The 24,474-nt window shown below is 36.9% G+C and overlaps 2 protein-coding genes across 2 annotated transcripts; one reads left to right on the top strand and one right to left on the bottom strand.

Moving 5' to 3' along the window:
- Positions 1 to 1,285: 1,285 nt before the first annotated feature.
- On the bottom strand, positions 1,286 to 9,819 carry LOC145766351 (lysosomal protective protein-like). Its single transcript, XM_082578046.1, has 10 exons — positions 9,637 to 9,819; positions 8,905 to 9,016; positions 7,726 to 7,863; positions 7,247 to 7,405; positions 6,747 to 6,838; positions 5,977 to 6,067; positions 5,566 to 5,733; positions 3,955 to 4,091; positions 3,374 to 3,623; positions 1,286 to 3,072 (listed from the first exon to the last, which is right to left on the bottom strand). The coding sequence occupies exons 1-10, from the start codon at positions 9,792 to 9,794 to the stop codon at positions 2,983 to 2,985; spliced, it is 1,395 nt and encodes a 464-aa protein (XP_082434172.1). The 5' UTR covers positions 9,795 to 9,819; the 3' UTR covers positions 1,286 to 2,982.
- Positions 9,820 to 14,456: 4,637 nt separating this feature from the next.
- On the top strand, positions 14,457 to 15,416 carry LOC145766820 (general transcription factor II-I repeat domain-containing protein 2B-like). Its single transcript, XM_082578526.1, has one exon. It carries the CDS (start codon positions 14,457 to 14,459, stop codon positions 15,414 to 15,416), a length of 960 nt encoding a protein of 319 aa, XP_082434652.1.
- The last annotated feature ends 9,058 nt before the right edge of the window (positions 15,417 to 24,474 follow it).

The raw sequence follows: 24,474 nt of genomic DNA, 5'->3' as shown, positions 1-24,474 counted from the left end.
AGGGCCGTTGGGATGATAATTTTGGTCCGGTACCAATGGGAATGGGATCTTCGGGCTCCAAATCAAGACGCTTTTAAAAAAACCCATTGTATCCAAAGAATACGCTGTGGTTTCTCAAGTTGCCGAGCCCCTAAAATCATCCCGGCCCTAAAGTACCTCTTGGACCACCCCTGTCAACGCTACTGCCAATCCTACACCTCATTCAACGAAAATCTTTTTATGTCCAAATGCTTTAGAAATCTTTTTTAACCAACTTTGAGAAACAGACTTGATACAACTCAGAAATCTTAAAACCGGACCTTTGACGACTTGAAAAGGTTCTTGAAACGAATTTATCACATTCCCGGATCTAAGGACACACCTATTTATTTTCAACCTTCTTAACCAATCACAATTCTAAAATATAAACTCGCCCATTTAAGCATTGTTGCGTCACGGAAATGTTTAGCGTAGGTGTGATTTTTGCCAACTATTCTGCGGGATTGCCAAAACAGAAACTGTGGTATTTAAAGTTTTCAAAAAAGTCAAGACTGCCCACCAAAGAAAAAATCAGAAAAATTGCTAAAAGTTGTTTAGTTTCCAACATCTACCTTTGAGTTTTATTGCATACTGCGAGTGGCAGAAGATGTTGCTAAACGAACAAATTATGGAACATAACCAATGGGCATACTGACTCCAGCACTATTCGTCATAGCACATGACTAGGGAACTGTGTTCCGAAAGCTCGTGTAATTCCATATTGCCACAACTAACTCGCAGCATCAGGCTAAAACAGGTCGTTAAAAGTAAAACTCGTCAGTTTGCCTTATTCGTCACACTTTCGGCGGTCCCGTTATGGTGTACTGTACACTGTACAGTAGTTTTGACCTGTTTACATAATTCGTCATTCGCCTAATTCGTCAATTTTTTTCTAATCCCCTTGAGGTGACGAATTAAGCAAATTCTACTGTAATATTAAACAAGTCATTTGCATCTACATTTTGTGAAGTAAACAACGATCATGCTGCTAAAAGCGAAACTCAATCTACTGCTTAACTAATGGACTCTCTACCGCAACCAAGTGGATGAGTAAACAATTACAATTCGCCACTAAAAGTTAATGTGAAACTTGTTAGAAGCAATCCCAATTGAACTCAATTCTGTCTGTCATCATTTCTTCTCGTGCTCTCAAGCCGCAGTCGCGAACTTTTCCTCTTGACAGTTTGGTTTGCAAATAACCCAGACAGAAACATGAAACATTATTTTTGCATTGATTCAATGTAAAAAACGTTTGATTTGCTGATTGGAAAAAAAACATTAGGAGGGGCGCCCAACCTCAGGAGCCTCAGAGCAAGCGCGACTCCTAGGAACGTAAAGTAAGCCAAGTGCTGTCATGTTTAAGACAAACCTGTTGCATCACAAAAACTTTTGATGACATGGTATTTTGTATTATGAAAAGTCGCTTGCAATTGAATTGCTGACACATCATACACAATTGCAATTGATAACTAAAATAGCAATTAAACTGGTCGTACAGAATTAGGTGTATTTTATTTCAGCGCAACACTTAGATTCAACAGAGTATACAGGAAGTTAGAACTTCCAAAAAACAGGCTGATCCCCAGACAGCAACGTTGAATCAACGTAAAATGACGGATTTTAAAGATAAAAGCGCCAAACAGTTTGAGATGCAATTTACAAAAATCAAGAACCAAATTTTTATCACCGATTCCCATTCAGTTTACTGAACAATGGGGCAGCGTGAGCAGTGGTGGCATAAATTTATAACTTTTCATTAAAACTGCAAAATTTAACTACTGCATCAACGTTCGCAAGATTCCGTATTGAAAGGCGCAATAGAAAAAAAAACGAGGAATTTAAACCACAATTGTGTTCAAGCCAAGCACAATATCACACAACCAGGGCCGGATTTTGCTGATGGGGGGCCCGGGGCACTTTTAGATCGGGGGACCCCGTGCAAAAAAATTACAGCGCGAAAAATCACCTCTGCGTCTACAGTAGCACTAATCCAGCACTGCACAGCATTTGGTAGAAACTTCAAAGGCTTAAAAGAAAAATCAAAAATATTAATACAAAGTCACATTTATTCCACGTCAGGGGGCCCTTCAAAAGGGGGCCCGGGCACCTGCACCCTCTGCCCCCCCAAAATCCGGGCCTGCACACAACAGAATCGCTTAGTTCGATAAAAGTGATAGATGAATACCAAGACATTGCATAATGCATATCCTGCAATGCAATGACCAACGACGACTTTCTTACAAAAACAATCCAGCCTCGTTTGGGGTGAGGTTAGCTTGTTTAAAGTTTAAACGCAAGGGAGCAAAAGCTGCGTGGCCTGGAGTGCGATAGATCGACGTTCCGGTGGTCACAGGTTCGATAACCACCAAGAGCAACCTTTTTTTTTGCAAAACACTCTTGGCAAGGTGGTGATGCAAAAAATGCTCATCTTGAAGAAAGCGTTGAATCGATGTAAAAGTTGGTTAGTTTTGCATCCAAAGCTTTAAAGCATCGAGGATTCTGGGCACTGTCAACACTGTTTCTCGCATAAACGTATTATCAGAAAAATCACAGTCAAAAGAAATACAGTACCGCAACAATCACGGTACTCGGTATAATGAATATTTGATAATATCAAGCTATGAAGCAAAAATAGAGGTATGACAACCATGCAGGCATGCATGGCTTACTATAGCATGACTGTGTGAAAAAAACTGTAAACGCAATTTTCATGATTCTTTCGTAAAACGATACAAAGTAATGTTGCTAAAATGTTGTAAAGCGCAAGTTTTGCTCGATACCGTTTGGTCTACTCGTGCATTAATTAAAAAGTGAAGCATAAATCAAAACAGCTAAAATTTAAAATCTTTATAGCGTTCAGGCCTAAAGCAGTTAACATGCTGGTATGGGGTGTACATGAATTCAATCAGGAGTATCTTATTTATAGATATTCAAGTCGCAGTCCTCAATTTCACAACAACTCCACTAGTTGTTGAAGGGTTTGTCGTTGATAAACTTTTCGAACATGACGTAGGCATATTCGGGGGCCCATTGAGGTACCATGTGTCCTGCACCCTGCAATCATACGGAAAAGCTTATAAGGCGTAGAATGGTTTATGTAAAACGATCATTTTTAAAAGGACTATGTTCCATGTAAAAGACCTTTTTTTATCTTTAATAATTAATTAATTAATTTACCAGAAAATTGCTACGTTTTTATTTCAAAAGAATACAGTAAAATTTTATGATTACAAAACAAAAAAGTCAAAGATAAGCACTCGGATGCAAAATGATAAAAGAGACAAATTGTCATCCTTCATCCTGTGTGCAAGTTGGAAACTATTTTTACCAAAAAATATTCTCTAGCATCTCTCACCCTAATGGTGGTGTAGGTGATCCTATCAAAAGTTTTCACGAAACCAGCCACCTGGCCCTTGATGTACCAGGGGGAGCGGGAGTGTGTGATTGGTCGTTTCAAATCGTCAACGAACCACTCATCGCCGAGGAAGTTGCAAGCCATGTCGGTGTCACCGTTGTAGACCAACACACGAACATCAGAATTCTTCAAGACTTGCATGTATTGTGCGGTCACGTTCTGGTAGATCTTCTGGTAATTGATCGAGCCACTGAAAACGCAAATATATGATTTTGACATTCCTTTTAGGTTATAGACTTTTCGTGAAAAGATCACTTTGTACAGTGCAACAAAAATATAGAAATGTAGTGTCTTTTAATTGAAATGTATAAACTTTTCAAACAACATCAATGTTGATGGTTGTTAAAACTTGGGCGGCGCGCAAAAACAACACAAAAAACTTAAGCAGCTGTAAAAAAAGGAACTTAAGCAACTGCAACACTGATTAATGCAACCAAGCACCGGAAATCGTCTTATACCAAAATAAACTTTAAGAGGAACCACTGCAGAGACGCGAAAAAAAGTTAGTTTCACAAACTTGCCTGCACACTGCCCATGCTGGCAGAGAGGAATGGATGTGCAACGCGGTACGGACATCGGCTCTGTTTAGCCAATCAGTGGAGGCGGTGGCATTGATGCATGGAGGGACCACCTTCACGTTTCGACCGAAGTTGGAAAGCTGAAGAATAACGTTGTTTTAATGGTTATTTGCATTCGCGAAGCTGAAATTAATAAGGGAAAGAAATGTTCTGCAATTTGGCCATCAAATTTAATTGGCAAAAGATGTTACAAGTACCCCTACAACAACACAGATTGGACGGGGCTTAATTTTTTGAAATTAGACATAATTCCTACATCATATTCCTATTTGAATAAGCTGAAGATGCTATTGCTATGGCGAAATCTATTCTAAAAATATTAAGCCAAGAAGATAAATCGCTGAGCAAATGCCAGCATTGGATGAATGCAAAATAGCAGTGCCATTTTATTGTTAACTTATTTTAATTTCAGTGTTGTTTGTTATGCTTTCAGGGCGGAGAATCCATTTTTCTTTCACTGCAAAGTATATCTAACAAACGTTGAATCAATGCAGAAAGAAGTTGTTGTTTAGTGAGAAAATCATGTTTTTCTTGCAATGTGCAGAGTGTGCATTCCACATTTCAGCCAAAGATGTTGAATGGTCACAAGACAAATTGTCTCGTGATGAAGGCTAATCGGCTACAGCTGTGTCAAACAACAGTCGGTGACAAGTAGCGACGACCACGATGGATTTGCAGTGGATTGACGACCGTCCAAAAAGCAAAAGCCGCCATCTTTGCATTGGTTCAACGTCTGCAAATTTTGTTGTCTGGGCGTATGACAGTGACACGTGCTCAAGTCATTAAACCTTTTCGTAACAAAGGGTTAGCAAAGGTTATAAACAAGAAAATATAAAATTGATGGCGCAGGAATAATGAAAGGAAGCTATGATCATACAATAATGAACTGTCAAAAATGCCAACGGAAAAGCAGCATATTTGCTGATGTAGAAGCCTATTGTACCTCTCATATGCGAGCTAGCAGACAAAACATACACAAATACAAAATATCACAAGTTGAAAGCGGTGGAAAATTTATTACCCGGTTTTATAAAAGTAATGATCGGTCATCATTCTATTCAATGGGATAAAAGTTATTTACATTGCACTACTTGAAATAGAAGTTGGTTTTAAATGCCATTATGTTTCATCATGGTCGTGAACAATGGCGCATTGTATCCAACCCTCAATACGAGGAAGGAACATAATGATGATGTTTCATCGCAATGCAACAGATATAAATGTTAGGTGAACCATACTCGAACGGAGAGAATCAAGTGAAGCTGAAGTACAGTATAACATGCAAAGGAAGATTGTGATCACATGGACGCAATTTGTTTGTGTGTGCAACGTTGATATACGTTGAATTACCGGTACTGGAACTAAATGTTTGTGTGCAAATTTACGGGCAATATTAAGTAAAATTGACAAACCATGCCGGCAAGGGTCTAATTTTGAAAACAAGATGCTCTTACTTATGTTCAATTTTAATCCATTATGTTAAATGCCGTGTGGTTGCTTGGTTGTATATGTCTGTGGCTGAAGAAAGTAACCTCTTTACCAAAATTGTCTTACTTTTTGGTTGAAGACTTTTGCTCGCAATGACGGACGGAGATTACGGAAAAGCAAGTCCATGTCACGTTGATAACGCTCGATGGAGCCAGTGTTTCCACCATAACAATCCAGATAGAGAGCGTAGGTGTTCAGTCCGCTGTTATACACATATTGCATAGCTTCGCCCACCTAAAAATATACAAGCAATAGAATAATCTGGTCAGCAGTGGTGTCTGGCCGTTATTCGAAATCAATCCTTGATAGCTTCTGAATTACAAGCCGCTCTCAGTTGTCCTTCAGTTAGTTCTGTGAGGCTGAAGCCAAGCTTTAAGTAGAGTGTAAAGCGTTTTTAGGGTTCCACGCAAAGAGATAAAAGGATACCATGTATTTCCATGTTTACTAAGGCCAAAATTCTAAATTTTTTTAACTCACCGAGTCCTGACAGTCTCCGCCCTGAGTGAAATCACATTGTTCGCGAGACCAGTAACCCTGGCAACAGTTTTCTGATAGAGCTTTTCTGAGTCTAAAATATATTTTTATGCTTTTATTATCTTTACAATGTGCAAAAGTTCCAAGCAATACCACCACACATTCAGAACAGAGTGACACTTTTTCAAAAGGCTTTTCTTCGAATAGTCTCTACCACTTAATTCTGCACAACCACATAGACGTGTCTTGTTCAGTGTTCACGTTGAATCAACATAAAAAATGGATCTTTTTAGCTGGTAAAAAGTTTTTAGACTTTAAGAGTACATTGTATTTCATTTTTTTCCACATAATTCTACTTGGTCAAATTCCCTTTCTCGGTCAACACTGACTATCCGGCCAATTCATGATAAGTTATTGTCCCAAAACTCAAGCAACGCATTGTGACCAGTTTTGGTACATTTACATTCCCATGCCATTGAGTTAGGTGACGTTGGGCTTTTCATAATAAAGTCTGTTTCTTGTCCAATTCTAGTTATATATATCCAGTGGTTGAAGAATTAGATTCAGAGGGAGGAAAAGATAACCAAGCCTTCAAGCATGACATTTTTGATCTCAGTTTTCATGAAATCTCTGTTGTCCACTACACCAAAAGCATGGAGCCGCATGTTGTGGGCAGGTATCTAACCGGTGTCTGAGCATTGGCTCTTATAACCTGGCTACACATCTCATCTTCATGAAACCAATGCATTAAGATTAAGCGTTTATATACTTACATTTCTCCAAACAACCCATGGTAGTAAGCAAAGAAAATCAAAGACTTATCGTTCAATGTATAGCTGCCCAAACCATTCCCAACGGCAAAGCCCTGAATAAAATGCAATATCCAAAAGTGAGAAAAAATGCTTTGAATTAATTTCTATTATTTTTTTACACATTATTTCATTTTGCTACTCAACTTTTACATGAACGCAATGAACACTGCAAGCAAAAGCAACAAACAAACAAAATAAAGCTTACACTGAATTAAGCATTAATGCAAGAAAGGAAAAAAAACTAAAACATACTTATATATAGATTGTATGAATGTAAGTATTAACAAGTGAAGAAAATTAAGAGCACTTGTATTTTAGGGATACAATTTCTAAATATAGAACGTGCTGTAGAAATTAATTAACATTAACACAAAATTTGTCTAGCAAATCAACCTCACATATCTATGCACAATTTGCACATTCATAAAAAAACAAACTGCAGTTTTCAGTATATCAATCACCTTAAAGTTAAACTTAGCAGATCCCTCCAAAATCCTCACGCTCAAAGTTGGAACATAAATGCCGCCATAACTTTCACCGGTGACAAAAAATGGGTTTTTTGAATATTCTGGAAATTTCTTAAAAAAGTCAACCAGGGCTTGATAGTTATGCAAAGAAACCTGAAACAAAGTTATCAGTGACGAATGACTCTGCAATCTGCATGTGCGCATGCAAAAGATAATGATCACGTTAAAATTTCATTGTCAATATAAACCATCTTTGAACCTTTGACAGAAACATAATAACTACACTTTTTAAGAATCCTACAATTTTAAATTAAGTTGACTTTCACATTCAAATTAATCAAAACACAAGAAAACTCACTGCAAAACTAAAGTTAAAGTAAATTCTCAGTTGTTTGTTCAGACCGAAAAATGCAGTTTTAATGTTGAGAAAAGTATTGAAATGCTGCCGGCCAACTGCAGCAAGCAAATCTTACTTTGTCATCGTCTGTTGTTAAGTCATCATTGCGATCATAAGAGTAACCAACACCAGCTGGTGACTCCAAATATATGACATTTGCAATCTTATTCCAGCTATAGGGATTGCTGTAGAGAGTTATTCCATCATCACTGACCTACAAAACAAAAACAATGTACATATATATTTTTTTAAACAACGAAAACTATTAATACTTGCTACAAAAAGTGCTCAATGCCAAGCAAAAAGCAAAGCAGAGCGAATTAAATCAAACACGTATAGTTATTACTATCTAAACCCTTGACAGCTTATTTCACCTAAAGATCCTTATTCAAATAGATTCTGTTTGAATAAGGACCTTCTAATGATCCTCCTTTAGGTGAAATAAGCTGTCAAGGGTTTAGATAGTAGTTCAACTATATTTGATTTATATATTCTTTCACATACAAGATTTGGTAGTCTAATTTGGTACGGTAGTCTATTTCGCTTTTTTCATTTATTTATTTAATATTGCTATGTAAGTTACCATGAAGGTGAAAAAGCACCACCATTATTATTATTATAAGATAGTCTACTCTAACCATCACTGGTCAACAAATTTTAATTATATAAAATATTTAATCAGAGATGGAACTGAAAGTAAACTTTTCTATATGAGTTTTCTGCGCTGATTCCGAATCTGCGCTCGTGTTTTCTCTAGCATATCTGGATTTGAAAACATTTGCATTTTTATGTATTTTATACATTTATTTATAAAAAAATATGTTTTTGAAATGCAACTGGTAGTCATAATGCATTGTGAAATCTGCATGGTGCAAGCTTGAGGTCAAAATTGTCACTATTAGGTCAAATTACATCGCATTTGCGTAACTATACAGCAAATTTAAAAAACAAAAATTCAAACACTGTATTTCAAAAACTTGGTGTGCTGGAGAGAAAATGAGGACATTTTTGGAATCAACGTCAAAAACTTTTCAAAAATCACCTAATCGGATCTCCGTTTAAATTTTGCTGTTGACAAATGAAACATACAACTAAAAAGATGTTGATAAATCATTAAAAATTCAATTAATGCAATAAAATTATAATTCATTGAAATTATTCAAGGTAACAGTTTTCTTGATCTTTTATTGACTACACTGAAACCTGACATTAAAATACCAATATTGAAGGACATCCTGTAAGATGCACTTCTTACATGCAAAGGTCCATTTTCTGATAAGAATCCATCCAATGAACTGCACCCTGGGCCTCCATTCAACCACAAAACTACTGGATCATTGCTTGGGTCACTTTGAGATTCAACAAACCTTCAAAAAAAAAAATAATAATACTGCAACAATCCTTTTAGCATAGCACATTGGTTACAAGAGTAGGAGCTTAATGGTTACCTACAATCCCTCCTTTTTTCTTGTCACAACCATAACTTGCAATATTTTATTTATTTTTATTTATTGAATCTAAAGTGGGGATAAAAACCTGATTTTTTGTACACACTTATAAACTTCACATCAGTTAAACTCAAATCCAAAGTACTGGCATTCCTCTCATTTGTTTTACCAATACTAAATTCAATACAAAAAGGTAAGTGGTCTCTGTATACACAACAGCTCCTGGCATGCAACAATTAAGAGTGAAACATCCGGGTCAGTAGGGCATTCAAGTGGTCACAACACAAATACATTAGCACAGTAACTTTATTAGCTATATCCCACACCAAACAATCATATAATAATCAAAACATCTCAATTAGCCATCCATCTGCAGTAGAAACCATGAATAGGCTGACACCACAAACAAGGTTAGAAACTCTAAAACCAGATATGGACAACAATAACATAGAAACCTGATGCCATATTCCTATCAAAATACAGTGAACTGAACATCATTAACTTTTCATATGTAGCCTACATATATATAGTCTACATACCAGTAATGAAATTGTTTTGTTGGAGAAGCTGTCAAATATCCTGAATATTGTTTGTACGATGGAAGCTTCGCTAGTCCAGGCAGGCTGGTGATCAAGTCTTCAGCAGGAGCACAAAATGCAATGCTTAAATGCAATAAAATAAGAACTACAAGCTTCATTATGTTAAATTAACTTAGCTTTTCCTGGACTATCAAAGCTGTATAAATTGTACTGAAATGACGATTGGAGCAATGGAAGGAAATCTTTTTCACTATCAACGATGACAAAATAAGATTCCAGTGACATATCCTAAAGCTTCTGATTAATGTTAACAAAATACAATTACATAAATCAGGTGGTTGAAGTATACCACAAAAGCCTGCATGCCAACTTTTATGGAATTATGTAACTAGTCTTACCCAGAGAGTTTTTCTGCTGTCAAATGATCATTGACAAAAGTATGTACCATAAGCAATAAGCATTTTCAGGTGGCCGAGGTTTAAAGCCAGTATATATAATTTGAAACATGGCTATTTTCCTACGCTGTGACATAGCATTGGAAGGAAGCTTACAATCTACATAACTTGCATTTTTTTCAGATGCAGGCTAAGCCTAAGTGTCTTCTTCCTAGCTAAGGCACAGTGCTGCATTTTTCTGCTTCTATATCAATGCACAATAGTTGAAATGATACTCCAGTTAATTTTCTTCTTAATCAGAAATCTCAATCTTTTTGTTAAATAAGAACAAACTGAACTGAAGTACTTTAAATATTTTCAGACAAACAAGCTTTATTCATCAATTTGTGAAGTTTTCTTTAAGACTCATTTAATTTATTTACGAATTATAACTCCTTTAATTCGAATTCACGACAATAAATATTCTTGAGACTCATATCACTCCCTGTGTGCCATCAAAGTATCAGTCATGAAGCAGTGGTTCTGCAGAACCATCAACCACCTCAGTAGAAACTCGAGAAGTGCACTACATTGACTGCAAACGCATATATTTAAAATAAAAACTGTCTCTAGACTCCAATCAGCGCATTACGGCACCTGGTGGATTGAATTATATTACATACAACGACACTTCAACAAGCGGAAACTTTACTCTGTTGATCTCTGCGGCTGAGCCTGGCGGAGCGGGAGCTTACATCAGTGGCCCAAATGCCTTCAGTACAGTGCTTCCACTTCTGACAATTGATAAATCCTCTTCAGTTACCTTTTTTGTGCTGAAAAATTCCTTTTTTCTCAGTCGGAAATCCTTCAAAATTTTCTTCATAAGCGAGGTTATTTTAGATGTTATTTAAGTTTAAAAAAAGTTGCTAATACAACTTTAAAGTTAATATAATCTCAGTTAAAGCTATTTTAATCTCAATTTTTTTCAGTAACACCAGTATGTCGAAGCAACGTTGTTTTATTAGAACAGTAGGCTGCACAAAAGCAGCACATATTGTACAATAACATGGTTTACTTCCTTTGTTCACTGTCCAGCCAAAAAACTGCTTGTCAGTTAGTCGGTTCTGGGACATTTACCACCTAGAGTCCTGGACATCAGTTACCAATTACCGTACACCACTCTCATCTTTCCTACCCGGACTCCTAACCTATCCCTAACAGCGAAAATGTACAGGTGGTAAATGTCCAGTTTTAACAAGTTATCCATCCATTAACAAATTTATTTTTGTGTTTAGTTCAGTTTTCCTTGAAGCGCTAACCACTATTGGCTAGGCTATCTATTGTTTCTCCTTGTCAGTAACGTTTTCACAATCATCTGAGACTGATGAAAAACTTAAGGATACTAGGCCTATTCATGATACTGACTCAGTCTGACCATGGCCACCTGGAGATGCGGTCTGATTTGTCATATTTTGCAGATTTTGATTACAGCTACTGCTAGTGTTTGACTAACATTTTCTGAGATTTTTTCACTTTTTGCTGTCTCCTAATGATATAAAAGCTTTTTGTTGCCTTGGGGAAGCAGTAGCAAATGAGAAAAAGTAAGTTGAAAAACGCTGAATCTGACTAAAATCTTCATAAATCAATTTTTCTTAGTTTTTCAACATCTGAGGATGTTAAAACCTATTGTGTCATTTGGGGAAAACAATAAAGCGTAAAAATATAATTTTTAGAAAAACTTATTTAAACATTTGCCCAAAGTTAAAAAAATCTGGAAATTTCTGCAAAATGTGACAAATCAGGCCGTATCTTTAGGTAGGCTTGGTCTGACTGTACACTATGTTGTATACACATACACAGCCTACCTAGATTTATTATTATGACACCATAATAGGTTAGCATAGGCTATAACTAACTTTTCTAAACCGGAAGCATACCACTAGCCCAAGCTTATCATACCTAACTGTACAGCCAACTAAAAGAATTGAGAACTAACTCACTCGCCACTGCACTCAGGCCCAATTCCCCAAATGGCTAGAATAGAAATCAAGCGACAGAAAGGTGAGAAATTCAATCCACAACATTTTTCATTAGGCTGTCATTCATTACTACTGTAGCCTACATGTGTGCTTCTTTCTGTTTTTATTTTATTTTTTGCTATTTGTTTTTTGGGTTTTGTGGCCGTGCTAACTATACATACTGATATATAGCCTACTAGGCTACATGATTTTCCATTCAGGCACGTTTTAAACTTTTCAAGGTTTTGCCACCTTTTCCCCTTCATTAACGTGCTGGAAGGTCTATATCGATTTTTGTAGGTGGTATCTTTTTCGTCCCGGACGCGTTAATGACGAAAAATAAAATGATTGATTGAAGTCGAGAATGGAAAAAAAGAGTTAGTGGGGGCAGTGCCGGATTAAGGGTCTGCTGGCCTGTCGTAGGCACATTTTATAAGTGGCCCGAAAATCAGGGTTGCCAACTAAAAAATTAGAATTATCAGTGTTGCCAATCATTGTTACAAAGATCGTTGTTGCAACTATAACACAGGGTACCGTGCAAAAACTTGGTCATATGCCTAACTAAATAACAGCTTTGCGCGTTTTTGCGATTGAAAACGCGTTAACTAGTTTTTGGAGGTCAATTTTACGGAGTAGATCGCTTTCAGGTTTCAATACACAAAAGTGCTAGTCTACCAAGACGTTGTTGACACATTATTGATTGTTTAACATCTTTAATTCGTTTCAGTTGTGAAAACGAGCGTTCTCCCGAGCAATTCGTAGCCATTAGAGACAAGTACATTCTAAGTGCTACTTCAGTGTTTGGAAATGCATTATAAACACCAGTAGTGTGCAGCATTTTAAACATCTTCTGGGTACTTTCTGCTGCTGCTGTTTCATCGCATCTTTGCTCTTTATAGTCTTTATACCAGCACATAAACTGACGAAATGCTGATGGGAAGTTATTTCTAATTTCTTAACAGAACACAACGCCACGTTTGTTTTGTTGCGTCACCCAAAAGAAATGCGAATTTTTAAAAACATCAAAAAGGAAGTGGCAACATGTTTCAATTCGTCTTTTTTAACGATTTTTGCAACCTTTAATTTATCTGGAAAAGCAGAGCTATTAAAATAAATACTTGTTAGTTTAGAAAATAATTATTTTGAAAACATGACTAAATTTTTACTGATTTTAAAGTGGCCTGGATTTTTGACTGGCCTGTAGGCACGTGCCTACTTTGCCTAATGGTTAATCCGGCACTGAGTGGGGGTTCCGAATGGAGAGAGAGAGATATTGTTTTTATTTGCCTTTCTAATACGACTCGTTATAAAGAAACACAATTACATACAAATCAAAATATGGCAATAGAAAGGTCTGGCAGCACCGAACAACCTTGCGGTTAACCAGTCAAGGTGCTGCCTGTCATCAGTCATCTTACATTGCAGCATCAGGCATTATAACTGTATCAATAAAACATAATGATGGATGGAACAGTAGCTTCGAAATCGAATTGAATATATAAGGTTTTGTAGAATATTGAATCAAGACCAGCTGGGAAAACATGAGCATATAATGAATCATATCGTTTAAGAACACAAATACGAGGTTACATGAGATAAAATAATTTAACTGAACGATTTTAACGATTTAATAAGAACTTAACAAGGTAATTTTATAAAGTTTTTTAAACAAAGCAAGGTGTTTGCTTTTAATACATTCATCCAATTCACTCCACAATTTAGTACCCCGATGTGTCAGAAGATTGTGTGCCACGGATTTGTTTATTTGTGGAAGAAAATACTTCATTTTATTTAGTTGTCGAGTGTTGTGCGAGTGAATATTATCAAGTTTTATAAAACGATCTTGCAATACAGGCGGTAGATTATTATTGGAAACTTTATGCATAAATTTTGCAATTTCGAGTTTGTAAATATCTTCACGTTGTAAAATATTCAAAGATTTGTATGAGCTAGTGACGTGACTGAATTTTGTACTTCTAGTGATTGCGCGAATAATATTATTGTGTCTTACGTCAACTTCCTTGATTAGTGTTTTACCTGCAGTACCCCATATAGTAATACCGTATTGAACACGACTATATACTAGAGTCCAGGGGTGGGGAACCTGCGGCCCGCGGGCCGAATGCGGCCCGCGTGACTGTTCCATGTGGCCCGCGTCAAGATTTCTTTACCCAAAACATATTGAAAGTTAAACAACAGCTCAAAAAAGAGTAGGCTCTGCATTCTCGGTATATTGCGTAATACGTATGGCCTTCTATGACTAGTTAATCCATCATAGAAGGCCATTTGTAACAACAATGTGTACGTCACAATGTGTAATCTACGTCACAATGTGACCAGTCATTGTTAATCGGTCAGTTATGCTATTCGTGAAAAGTGCGTTGTAGAGTAGCCTACTTCTCAAATTAGCAAAATTTTGCGTTGTACAATGGCTTCTGGAAAGAAAAGAAAGATTGGTGATGAAGGCAGAATGTTCCAGAAAGATTGGACAAACTTGTACTTCTTTGTTGAAGTAAGTGGTAAACCTGTGTGCATTGTTTGTGGTAAATCTGTAGCAGCAAAGAAGAAATCAAATTTAGAGCGTCATTATGACTCCTGCCATGGTAATCTGAAACAGCTAACAGGACAGGCAAGGCAGGATAAGATTAGTGTCCTTAGAAGAGAGTTACAAGCGCAGCAAAGCACTTTGTCAAGGTACTGCAAACAGGATAAAGATATTGTCAGAACGAGTTATGAAGTTACTGAAGTGATAGCGAAGAAGCTGAAACTACATGCAGATGGAGAATTCGTGAAAGAATGCATTGTCACTGCTGTCAAGCTACTAGCGCCGGATAAGGTGGAATTGTTTCAGAAAGTCAGTCTGTCTCGAAGAACCATCTCAGATCGGATTAAGGATATGGGTGAAAATATTGAAAAAACATTGAAAGAAAAAGCTCATGCTTTCGATTTTTTTTCTCTAGCCCTGGATGAGTCGACCGACATAACCAATACCGCCCAGCTAGCAATTTTCATTCGAGGAACAACTTCAGACTTTGAAATACAAGAAGATTTGTTGTCATTGGAATCTATGCATGGAACAACACGTGGTGAAGACTTGTTTGAGAGGCTTGTTGTGGCAATGCGCAAATTTAATCTATCATTTGAAAGGTTGAGTGGTCTTGCAACAGATGGTGCTCCAGCCATGGTGGGTTCACAAAAGGGGTTAACTACACTTGTAAAAAGAGAAATGACACGTTACGGCCTTAATGCAAGTGATTTAGTGGTATGCCACTGTCTCATTCACCAAGAAAACTTGTGCGCGAAGTCAGTTCAGCTTAGTAATGTCATGCCAATAGTGATAAAATGCATCAATTTCATCAAGCAGAGGTTTGAACAGCCGCTTGTTTAAGCAATTACTGGAAGATCTGAATACTGATTACCACGACCTTGTCTACCACTGTGCAGTTCGTTGGCTGAGTCGGAGCGACATGCTTACACGCTTTTACTTGTTGCGAAACGAAGTCGATCAGTTCATGAATAATCAGGGAAACCATGTCGTTGAACTCACTGATACCCAATGGTTGTGTGACTTAGCGTTTATGGTTGACATTAGCAAGCACCTCTCCGAGCTCAACGTCAAGTTGCAGGGACCGAGTCAGCTTTTGAACTCCTTGTTTGCAAAAGTGAAATCATTTGAAGCTAAACTACGTCTGTGGAAAGTACAACTTGAAAACAATAACACTGCACATTTCCCTACCTTGCAAGAGCAAAAGCCTTCTACAACAGCCAAATATTCCCATGTATGTGTCAATCTTATGGAGACATTTAATGCAAGATTTTTGGACATAAAGAGTAAAGAAATGGAGTTAGATATTTTTGCCTCTCCTTTCAATGTGGTTGCAACTGATGTTCCTAGTAACTTCCAACATGAAATAGTAGAGCTCCAGAGTGACAATACGTTGAAAGCGATGTACCAAAACATTCCACTGCTCAACTTTTATCAACGCTACATAAATGCTGATGATTTTCCAGTGATGCGGAAACATGCTTTGAAATATGTGTCTCTATTTGGAAGCACCTACCGTTGCGAGCAGTTTTTTTCCAAATTGAATCTAGCAAAAAGTCGGCTTCGCTCCAGACTGACTGATAAAAACGTGGAGATGCAGTTAAGAGTTGCAACATCTTCCGTGTCAGCAGACATCACACGACTCAGCAAAAATAAAAACTTTCAGCCATCCCACTAGCTGTGAAAGTGAAATAAATCATTGTCTACTTATCGCTGCATTTTTTATCTGTAAACAAAATTTCGAATTTTTAGTGGCCCGCCTGTGTTATTTCTCATTTTATGTGGCCCGCAACACTAAAAAGGTTCCCCACCCCTGTACTAGACTATAATATAACATAAGCAATGTTTCCTCTAACACATAGTTACGAAGGCGATAAAAAATTCCGGAATATCGAGCCAACTGCAGCGACAAATGTTTAATGTGTGACGACCAGGTTAGATTTTCATCGACATGGATTCCCAGGTATTTAACTGTTTTCATTCTTTCAATTACTGTTTGGTTTATACACAGCCTGAAATTAGTTTCAACAGTACGCTTAGGTACTTTGTTTATTAAAACGTAGCTTGTTTTAGAGTAGTTTAAAGAGAGTTTGTTTCTTCGTAGCCAAGCATCAATTTTTTGTAGTTCAGTATTGGTTTCTGTTTGTAAAGATTCCAAGTCTTCACCACGTAAAGCCAGATATGTGTCATCCGCAAAAAGCACGGTAGAAAATTTAGACATTAAAGGAAGATCGTTAATATACATTAGGAAGAGAAGGGGTCCCAATGTTGAACCCTGAGGGACTCCACAAAGGATTTTTTGCAAGCCTGAAGCAGAATTAGACACTTTGGTATATTGGTATCGATTAGTAGGATAACTTTTCATCAGCTCAAGAGCAGTGCCACGTATTCCGTAGCAATGTTGAAGTTTATTTGTCAGTATGTTGTGGTCAACTGTATCAAATGCCTTTGACATGTCAAGGAATATGCAACAGGTATAGAAATTTTTGTTCACATTGTTTAACAGATCGTCATACAGCGTGCTTATTGCCATTGCAGTGGATGTATTTTGACGAAATCCAAATTGTTGAGCACTCAATAGGTGGAATTTTTCTAGATATGTGTAAATTGGTTTGGTTTGGTTTTTGAATCTTTATCCTCGGACTGACAAAGCCTTGATAGGTTATTCCTGGTACTTGTTCGCATACTTGTAGAGGCACTTGACGCAGGGCCGGTTACCGAGATTGGCAGAGTGAAGTTTTCCGATTGTTGAAGTCTTGTTGCCGAGAAATTATTCCATTCACTAGGTGCCGCTGAATGGAGAGCAGTCCTGAAATGCGTTGCTCAAGCGCACACCCCGAGAGTCGAACCAGCGCCGTGTGATCTTGAGCCCGGCGCGTAACCACTGAGCTATCGGGGCTATCGGGGCTATTCTAGTGTGAAGAAGCTTTTCAAATATTTTACTAAATGGAGATAGCAGTGATATTGGTCGATAGTTGGTGGAATTATGAGGATCACCTTTTTTATAAACCGGAATAACCTCAGCAATTTTTAAGGCATCAGGGAACACTCCAGTAGTGACGCACAAATTAAATAGTTTACTTAGGAAGAAAGAGATCACAGGGCTGGCATATTTTATAAATTTAGTTTCACAGTCAGATTTCCTTGTTGACTTTTTATCTTTCAAATTAGAGATTAACTTATATATTTCTTCTGGACTTGCGGGATCAAGAAAAAGAGAGTTTTTGACACTATCTGGAGACGAAGTTATATTACGCTGGTCTTTTGATTGTTTAATTGTTTTTGCCATGTTTGGCCCGATGTTAACAAAAAAATTATTTAGTTCCTCTGCTATATCTTTTGGTAGCCACTTTAACAAGTCGAAATTCTGCCACTGAAATTGACTAGAATGCAACCGTCAACCAATCATAAGCTACGGTTTAAGTGACGTAAAAAATGGCGAAAAGAAGATTATAGAAAGCAAATTAAGTGATGGATTTTTTGTCAGCTGATTGGCTTAGGGGTTAGGGTTAGGGCTAGAAAGTAGTCATTTCATTGACGCGTGTTCGATTCTCACCGCTGCTATTGCTCTTTTTCTTCTGTAATTACCAAATAAAGTTCAAAACAAGCATTAACTCTCTGGATGAGTGCTAGAAGGGTCACAATTGGACGGTAGCCTCTTATAACACGTTCTGATTGGTTGGCGGTTGCATTGTAGTCAATTTCAGTGGCAGAATTTCGACTTGTTAAAGTGGCTACCATATCTTTTGGAGACGTCAGAGGTTTGCCATTTGTAGTAATTACTTTAGAGGGCATTGTTGTTTTTTTCTTTTTGATACTGGATAATTCATAAATGAAGAGCTTGTTTCCAAAACCGCTTACATCCACTTTCGGTGATTTCGAGAAAACCACGAAAAACGTTTATGACAGTTTCACTTGGTAAATGTAATGCGTTTTTGATTTCTAACGATGTATAACTACCTACTGAATTGAGCCATGACGTTTGTCCAGATCTAAGGAATATTAGAGGGCTTAAAATCGCCTTTTTATAAAATTAAAAATGTGGATATAAGCGGTTTTGGAAATAAACTGGAGAATAAAAACTGCCAGAATGAAAGAAACCAATTTTTGAAACCATTTTTCCAAGCTGACCACCACTAATTCATCACCACAATCCAAATCCACTTTAAACAAAGCAAAAAAACACAGTTATAAAGCTCAAGTAGGCTACTAAGCACCGTTGGTAACTGCAACAATAGTCTACAAGCCTACAACAGTGCTTGTCAGTGTTGCCAGATAGTAGATGCTTCAAACTACCAAACACATTTCAAATTTTGCCAAACTGACCAGAGACTGACTGTCAACTCACCAAAAATGTTGGCCAAAATTCTGCCAACTCAAAATTTTACTGCCAACAACGTAAAATTCTGCCAAATCTCGAATTTGGTAGTGAAATTTGCCAAATGGTAACACTGCTGCTTATCACGAAACGATGACGAAAACAGTTTAACAATCAGCGATATGTCACGTGATACAATGGCTTAATATGATTGGTTAATTGTGGATACAAGTGGTTTTGGAAACAAAGTGTGATGGCGCGTAAGCGGTTTTGGAAGAAAACGCAATTTTTAGTGTCAAATTTGAAGCAGAAAGAGAAGGTTTTGGAAAAAAAGGAATGGATAGTAGGTACCTATGGTAATACTCTACCTAATGACACTCTAAACTCAATTTTGGTAGAAGTGGCGCCTAAGCGGTTTTGGAACTGGGCTCTTCAAATACTTTTCCATATTTTGTTGGAATCGTTTTTGTTTTCTGTTAGGGTGTTGTGATAATATTTACGTTTAGCAGCCTCGATAGTACGGTTTAGTAGATTACGGTAAGTTTTATATCGTTCATGCATTGCATGCTCAAATTTTTTATGTAGACGCTTAAACATGGAATTTTTCGTTTTAATTGATTTTAGCAGTCCCCGACTGATCCACGGTTTAAGCTTGAGGCGCTTTTCTTTACGGGTAGCTTTTCTGTAAGGGGCATGATTGTTTACTACTTCAGAGAAAATGCTTTCAAATTTATCAAAGCATTCATGCACTGAAAGATCGTTGAGATTATTATTATAATTGAGTTTACGGTCTAATTCGTCAATGTAAAGTTCAAGATTAAAGTTATGCATGTCACGAACATAGTATACATAGTCATTATTCATTGTTTTTATTGGAGTCTGTATCAGGGTAAATACAGGAAAATGATCAGAGAGATCACTCACAAGGATGCCACTTAACATCTGGTTGTTTATGTCTGACGTATAAATATGATCAAGTAATGTTTTAGAGTTCGGCGTTAATCTAGTAGGTTGATTAATAAGGCACTTGCAAGAGAAACTTAAAAGCATATTTGCATACCGGCGATACGAATCATTTGTTAATATTTGACACAAATCAATATTAAGATCACCTAATACATAAAATGGGCTTTTCTTACAAGTTAAAGTTTGAAAAATATCTGATAGAGCTTCGCAAAAGTTGTCTACATCTTGCACAGTGTACACAGGGTGACGATAAGTTACACCAATCGTTAGGCCTACGTGGTAATTTCCCGTTTCTACGTTTACCCACAAACTTTCAGAGTTTGGTAAGTTTGGATCAAATTGTTTCCAAATTGAAAATTCAAGAGTGTCCTTAATGTACAAACCCACTCCACCAGCTTTGGTTGAACTATCAGAGTGGATAAAAGCGTAACCGCTGACTCCAATATTGGTGCAAATTTGATCTTTAGTTAGTTTCGTTTCGGTGATGGCAATGATATCAGGTTGTTGTTTGAATTCAGATAAATAGTTAACCAGTTTATCAATATTTTTTTGTAGACTTCTAATATTGATGTGTAATAAAAATAAAGCATCGAATTTTTTTAGAACAAGGTTATTGTTTAATAAGTTGGTGTCCCAGTACTTGCTGTCATTGAAAAAAGCATCGAATTGCCCGAATTCGTTTGACGTAGGCTATTGCCAGAGGAAGCAAGCGATGCGTTTAAATCGATTCTACATTCAGGATTAAGTGTGCCATCTTGACTTAGAGTTTCACACAAATCAAAGTTGTCGTTAGGATTGCAAATGAACGTGGCTGGTTGACTTGAACGCAAAAATTCAAGAGGATTATAATCAATCGAGCTAGACATGAGTAAGCAATTTCAGACGCATTCCTAGAACAACACATTAGTTCAGGGCTAGTCGCTTTCTATTTCGATGTCAGAGGCAGTTTCCAATGAAGTATTTACGTTTAGTAGCAAAGGTTGATAATTTAGCTTATTAAAGTCAATGTCAATTCCAACCTTAAACAAATCATCAAAACTATTAATATGCAGCCATTGACCAGTACCTTCATCTTTTCCATCTTTTACCGGTCCTGCTTTTTTAGCCGATCTTTTCATACGAATTCTTCCATTGATGGTGTGCGCTAGAACAAATTTACCGTCGCAATGATTTTTTACATATGAAAGCAGTTTGGATTTTAAAGTGGTTAGGTCTTCTGTGATAAAGGCATTGTTGAAATCGTGGTTTGCCTTCAGGTTTTTCTTCGCTCTAATTATTTCATTCCGTTTTTTGCAGTTGGAGAAGCGAACGATGATCGCTCTAGGCTTGCCTCCTGAGCGCTGTTTCCCAAGGCGATGCGCTCGCTGAATTTCATTCTCGTTCAAACTAACGTGTAGTGTTTTTGCAATTTTTAATATTGTTTCTACTCCATCTTCACTGTTAGAATTGGTTTCAGTTACTCCATGGATTCGTAAGTTTTCACGTCTGCCGTATTGTTCTAATTCATCAGTCTTTGCAATGTTTAGGTTCAAGCAGGGCCTGATTAAGGCTCACGGGGGCCCGAGGCACAGCTAAGTTTAGGGGCCCCTGTTGGCAATCGCTTTCAATGCAATGCCCTGTAGTCTCTGCGAATGATGAAATATGGGCTAACAAATAATTCAAGCAAAACTATAACTTCATAAATATTAATTTAGCCAATTTACCAACAACTTTCTAACAGTATGAACACTCTTATACTTGTTGCAAAAATTATTGGATGAAAAATCTCTCTAACAGATAGGAAATTGAGCTCATTTCAATTTTTGAAAATACTAGCAAAATATAGACTACATTTGAATTTGAAATAGCTGAGTTTATTAATGGTTCCTTGAAACCACTGCTGTGTTAAACCCTTTGTGGTCCCCGGGGCCAGAATAATTTTGGGCCCTCTATCGTCAAGCAAACCTATAATATTGTGCATATTTTCACTGCACCGACATGGAAATGTGGTTCATTTCAATAGACTTTCTCACCAGTTTAGAAAACAACACAAGTGTAAGTAACCGCAAACACAGGTCTATCATTTCTTAGCTACACCTTTGCTCGGAATGAAAGCCGAAAGTGTTAACAATTTCTAATGAAAAAATACTGGCAATGGAACATATCGGTCGCGATGCGGTAATACCATCGTACCGCACAAAATTTTGACTGTTTGAACTTTGCCGCCCGGTACCGCACAGATAAAATCTGACGATAAAACCAAAACTGTACAAATTATTAATTTCCATTCAGATTTGGTCATCTGGTAACATTATTGTTTTTCACCATTTTTATGTTTTATCTGGCAACATTACTTGTTCTGTCAACCAAGGTAAAAATAATTAATAAATGTTGTAATTTGTAATAACAAAAGCAGTGTAAAGCGTTTTGAGAATCAGGTGTTCAATTATTTTTATTCAACATTATTTCATTCCAAGGCAAAGCTTTCATAATTTTATGCAGGCATTCAAGTCTAATTAAAATTTTTAGGGTATAGTAGCCTGGGTTAGTGGCAAGAATAAACAGGTCCCTTGTTAAGAATGATTTTTGTTTTGTACCGTACAACATGTGATATGCCAGGCTTATAAGGTATTTGAAGATAAGAGCAATTTCATGTGCATATATTCAAAAAAGTAAATACAGAAGAACGTTTCTGCTAAAAGTACAGGACAGGTTTTTCCTGCTCGCAACATCACTAGTCAAGGATATTTATAATTACGGTATTGTAAATGTTAAAAATGAAAGGATAATTAAACTATCTGAAATGCTATTTTGCTTACAGCTAACAATTTTTTAAAACAAAACACTTTTATTGGTGAAAATAAATTGAATATGTGAATTCACAAAGGGCCCAACCCTATTTTTTTTATTTTACTATTTGTGCTTTCCGATTTCTTTCAATGTCTTCTATATGATGCTTAAAAAAACAGCCAAATTTTTCAAACATATCGGTAAGCACATAAAAAATACCCTATCAATTTTTCCATTGGTTTTGAAATGGGCCCAACTACAGCAATTGCACTTCAACTTCTCTATAGTTTCTCCACAGAATCCTCAATGAGTGAACTTTTTAGGTATATATATATGATGCTTCTTACCAGTATGTTTAAGCATATAATCAGTGCTATATTCGAGGGTATACGGGATACGGCGGTATACGCAGTATATATACCCTCTGCTTTTTCGAGCAACTATAGTATGCCCTCTAGTTTTCCAAAAAAAAATTTATTTTGCACCTCTCGTCCAATTTTGATGTTGATAATTTATGTTATGGTAGAATAAAGATTAGTATTTTGCAAGTTGGCCTATGTATTATTTATCATTTTGGCAAAGCTCACAGTATACCCTATGCTTTGTTTACGAATACAGCACTGCATATAATCATTATCGAAGCTTCACCACAAAAGTAAATGACTAAAATAATTAAAACAGTTGTGCCGAAAACACTTTGTGGCAATTGTGCCCTTGTTGAATTCATATATTCAATTGCATCCAACCTGTTATATGTTAAATACATTTCTTCAGATCATGTTACTAACGTTATCGCATTTTAACTTTGTGTTTTGATAGTAATGGTGTTTTTAGAGATGTTTCAGTGCATTTAGGGCCCAAATTTGTATCATCGGGCCCAAATTTGAGATGTTTTAGTATAATAAGGGCCTAAATCATCTTCTTAATGGACAAGTACACACAGTGAACTTTAGCAACTCAAAAAACACTTTACTGAAACGCAATGTTATGTTACTGAAATGCAATCTATTATTTGTGGGCCGTTTGAGATGGTGGGCCCGGGGTCCGGGGGTCCCTTGACACGGCACTGCTTGAAACCTATAAAAGTATTGATGCCTACGGTACTAATGTAAAAAAAATTGGGGGCCCCCAAAACCAGGGGGCCTGAGGCCTGTGCCTCGTGTGCCTCATGGTTAATCGGGCCCTGGGTTCAAGGCTTGTTTTAGTTTCAAATTTTCCTCATTCAGTAGTTTTAGATGGCTTTTGCTCTCTTTGAGTTCCTTTTTTATAATTTTAATTTCTTTAGCTAAACTTTTTACTGTATTGTTTATTTCTTTAAGTTCTTGTCGGTCTTCTTCGCTGAAATTGGTTGAAATTTTCTTGCCAGATGGCATCTTGATGGCGCACAAAAAAAAAACACGTCCGTTCGCTGGAATGACAGATCGAGAAAATGATCTGTCATTCCGACATGACAGATAGAGAGTGGCGACGCAAACCAGCTGATCATCATTATTCCAGTCGATTTTAGAACTTTTGAAAGGGAATATTAATAAAATTCTTTTTAAAATTGCTAAAAAAAGCAATTCCCTTTTAAGACAAATTTTTCTTGCAAAATTATTAAAAATCCTTCCTATCTGCATTTTCTTTTTTTATCCTTCTAAGCGTTGAAAATCCCGATTTCGGGATAAAATCCTTCAAAGTGGAAGCACTGCTTCAGTAATCAGTAGGCTACCTCCAGTCTCCAAGCTTGCAAAGCTGCCAGAATTAAGCTCTTAAAAAAGCTTTTTTTAGTCTGATGATAAAGGTTCCCACCAGAACCAATCAATCAACTCAGGTTAAGAAGTCCCTGTAAAAAGTTGACCTATTTCG

Source organism: Aplidium turbinatum, chromosome 3 (assembly GCF_918807975.1).
Source record: "Aplidium turbinatum chromosome 3, kaAplTurb1.1, whole genome shotgun sequence".
Lineage (NCBI taxonomy): Eukaryota > Metazoa > Chordata > Ascidiacea > Aplousobranchia > Polyclinidae > Aplidium > Aplidium turbinatum.
This window is presented reverse-complemented; position numbering and strand designations above follow the sequence as displayed.

What these genes read in the sequence shown, in the direction of transcription:
- LOC145766351 (XM_082578046.1), bottom strand. Translation starts at nt 9,794, where the DNA reads ATGAAGCTTGTAGTTCTTATTTTATTGCATTTAAGCATTGCATTTTGT. An exon ending in CATGGGTTGTTTGGAGAAAT is followed by an intron (nt 6,068 to 6,746) that starts GTAAGTATATAA and finishes AATATATTTTAG; the next exon opens with ACTCAGAAAAGCTCTATCAG. An exon ending in TCACCTACACCACCATTAGG is followed by an intron (nt 3,073 to 3,373) that starts GTGAGAGATGCT and finishes GTATGATTGCAG; the next exon opens with GGTGCAGGACACATGGTACC.
- LOC145766820 (XM_082578526.1), top strand. Translation starts at nt 14,457, where the DNA reads ATGGCTTCTGGAAAGAAAAGAAAGATTGGTGATGAAGGCAGAATGTTC.